The 2292-nt window shown below is 34.3% G+C and overlaps 1 protein-coding gene across 1 annotated transcript in view; it reads left to right on the top strand.

Moving 5' to 3' along the window:
* LOC105808054 (retinal dehydrogenase 1) overlaps window positions 1-644 on the top strand; it is a 56872-nt gene extending 56228 nt beyond the window's left edge. Inside the window, exon 12 of the mRNA XM_012641610.1 lies at window positions 543-644. Coding sequence (XP_012497064.1) covers window positions 543-621 — 79 coding nt within the window. The 3' untranslated portion in view covers window positions 622-644. The remainder of the gene's footprint in view (window positions 1-542) is intronic.
* The last annotated feature ends 1648 nt before the right edge of the window (window positions 645-2292 follow it).

Raw genomic sequence — 2292 nt, forward strand, 5'->3', positions numbered from 1 at the left:
ATAAACAGATTAATAATTAAGCCCAACTCCTGCCAACGCCTCTGTTTAAGTAATTTATTGAACCAATTAATGGGGAAAAAATGAACTGAGTAATATGATACATATTGCAGTTGCAAAAGAAAATTGAATCTAACCTATTAAGTACACAAACCTCAAGAGAACTGCAAAGCATATTGAATATAGGCAGTAAGGAATACCCATCCAACAAATTCCAGTCTTTAACAAACCATATCCTTCCTCCTATGGCATATTAGCTATTCTATAATTCTAATTTTTATAATTCTAACAACAGTTTCTCAGGGACATGATGTACTGCCAAAATAGCTATCAACATATGTATACATACATATTTGTACCATTTTCTTTGTTTCTAGGTGGTATATATCCATATATGTCCGCCTTCTAATTTATAGTGTTACTTTTTTGTTGCAATTAGTATGTTTTATTGAAATTGAGTTCTTAAGAAGCTTTCTAAATTTCTAAAATTGCCAAATAAAAGTTATTTCATATGTTAAGTATCATCTATAATAACTTCTTTTCAGGGTGAACTGCTATAGCATGTTGTCTGCCCAGTGCCCCTTTGGCGGCTTCAAGATGTCTGGAAATGGACGAGAACTGTAAGAATAACTTTGTATTGATATATTTATTTCATAAAAATGGTTTTTACTCCTAGGAAATTAACTCACAGTTGCCACTTAAAGTAAAACCTACTTCTATTCTTTCCTGGAGAATTTATACCACCCAATAGCTTATTAAATGTTGGCTGTGCCCCGTAAGTGCAGAAAGGTGCTGACATAAGGGAAATATAATTTATTAAGCTTCTACTATTCATAAGGGTCTGTATTAAGCACTTTACAGTGTGATTGAAATATTGCTTACTTTTAAAATTGTTTGCTGTGTATATGAATGAAATCCATGTGGGAAACATCTCCAGAAAGGAGGCGAAAAGCATAAAGTGGGGATTGTGATAAGTGTGCAAATGTAAGAACACTCCAGTTATTTGAATATGCCTCCTAAATAAGTGAATTAGGTACCTTATCTCAGAAAACATCAGTGTAAGAGGAATTATTCTCATTTGTTGAAATATTATTGATGTAGACTCTAAAATTTTAAATTACCTGAATAAGTTATTTTTGGAACTAAAATATAAACCTGAAGGGAAATTTGACTAAGGAAAACATGTTTTATAGCAGTGAATAGATGGAGAATATTTATGTATAAATGTATTTATGAGCCTTCCGTTGCTTTTGAAACTGGGAGACTTTTTATAATAATGTTCACATACATACGTAAACAGAGAAAGTAGCGGCAAGATGCTTGGTAAGTTTATTTAAGAAATTTCAACCATTTTATAGTTTAAATTTTCTTGCATTTACCAATAAATTTAAAAATTCATGAAGAAAGAAGATAAATAATATACAATCCTTGTGGAATCAAACAGTAAAGCTGCCCATTTGGTAAATAGCAAGTAAAAATAGGTCTTTCTCAGTTTCTAAGGGTCATGAATGCGTGACGTAGCCATGTCCTTTGTCATTTGTCTTAATGAATCAGCAAAATTACAATGAAACAAATATTTTGAGGGAGCCAGTGAAATGGATGGTTGATAGAAAGATCTGTCAACTTCTCAACATGCATTCATTAGCACTTGCTATGGATAAGGTCCTAGGGACATGACACTATGTTCTGTCCTCTACATAACTGTGGTGGCAGGAGGAATATGTAAAAATATGTGCAAAATAACCTGTACACACTAGATCAAGACTCCATATCTCACAGGGGCAGAGAAGCAGTTAAAGTGCAGAGCAATGTATTGAAGGACAGGAAATTTGGACAGCACCAGACTTTAGCATTTAGGATGGCATGTCTCTGTCACTATTTTCATCTGTCACACAAGGTCAAGGATTGTGGGTTCAGATTAAGAAGGCCTGAAGCCAAGAAAATTGGCTGAGATTTTACTTGTAGAGTAGTAAAGAGCCATGGATATGTTTAGAATGTTTTGAGGAGATAGCAGCAAAAGATCAACCCATAGAAAGTACAAGGCATATCTGAGAAGACATCATTTGTGTTGACCAACCTGCATTTAAATCCTGACTCTACCACATGCTAGCCATGCTGCCCGCTTCAAGTTGTCTAACTTCTGAGCCTCCATGCCTCATATTTCAAATGGAGATGTCAACTTTCCTCTGAGATGGTTATGACATAATGAATGTCCAATCCTTAGCCTTACAGCTGTCACAAAGTGGAAATTCAGCAAATGGTTTCTTCCTTCCCTAGATTCTTCTCTTTATAATA

This window comes from Propithecus coquereli, unplaced genomic scaffold (genome assembly GCF_000956105.1).
Source record: "Propithecus coquereli isolate 6110/MARCELLA unplaced genomic scaffold, Pcoq_1.0 Scaffold166, whole genome shotgun sequence".
Classification (NCBI taxonomy): domain Eukaryota; kingdom Metazoa; phylum Chordata; class Mammalia; order Primates; family Indriidae; genus Propithecus; species Propithecus coquereli.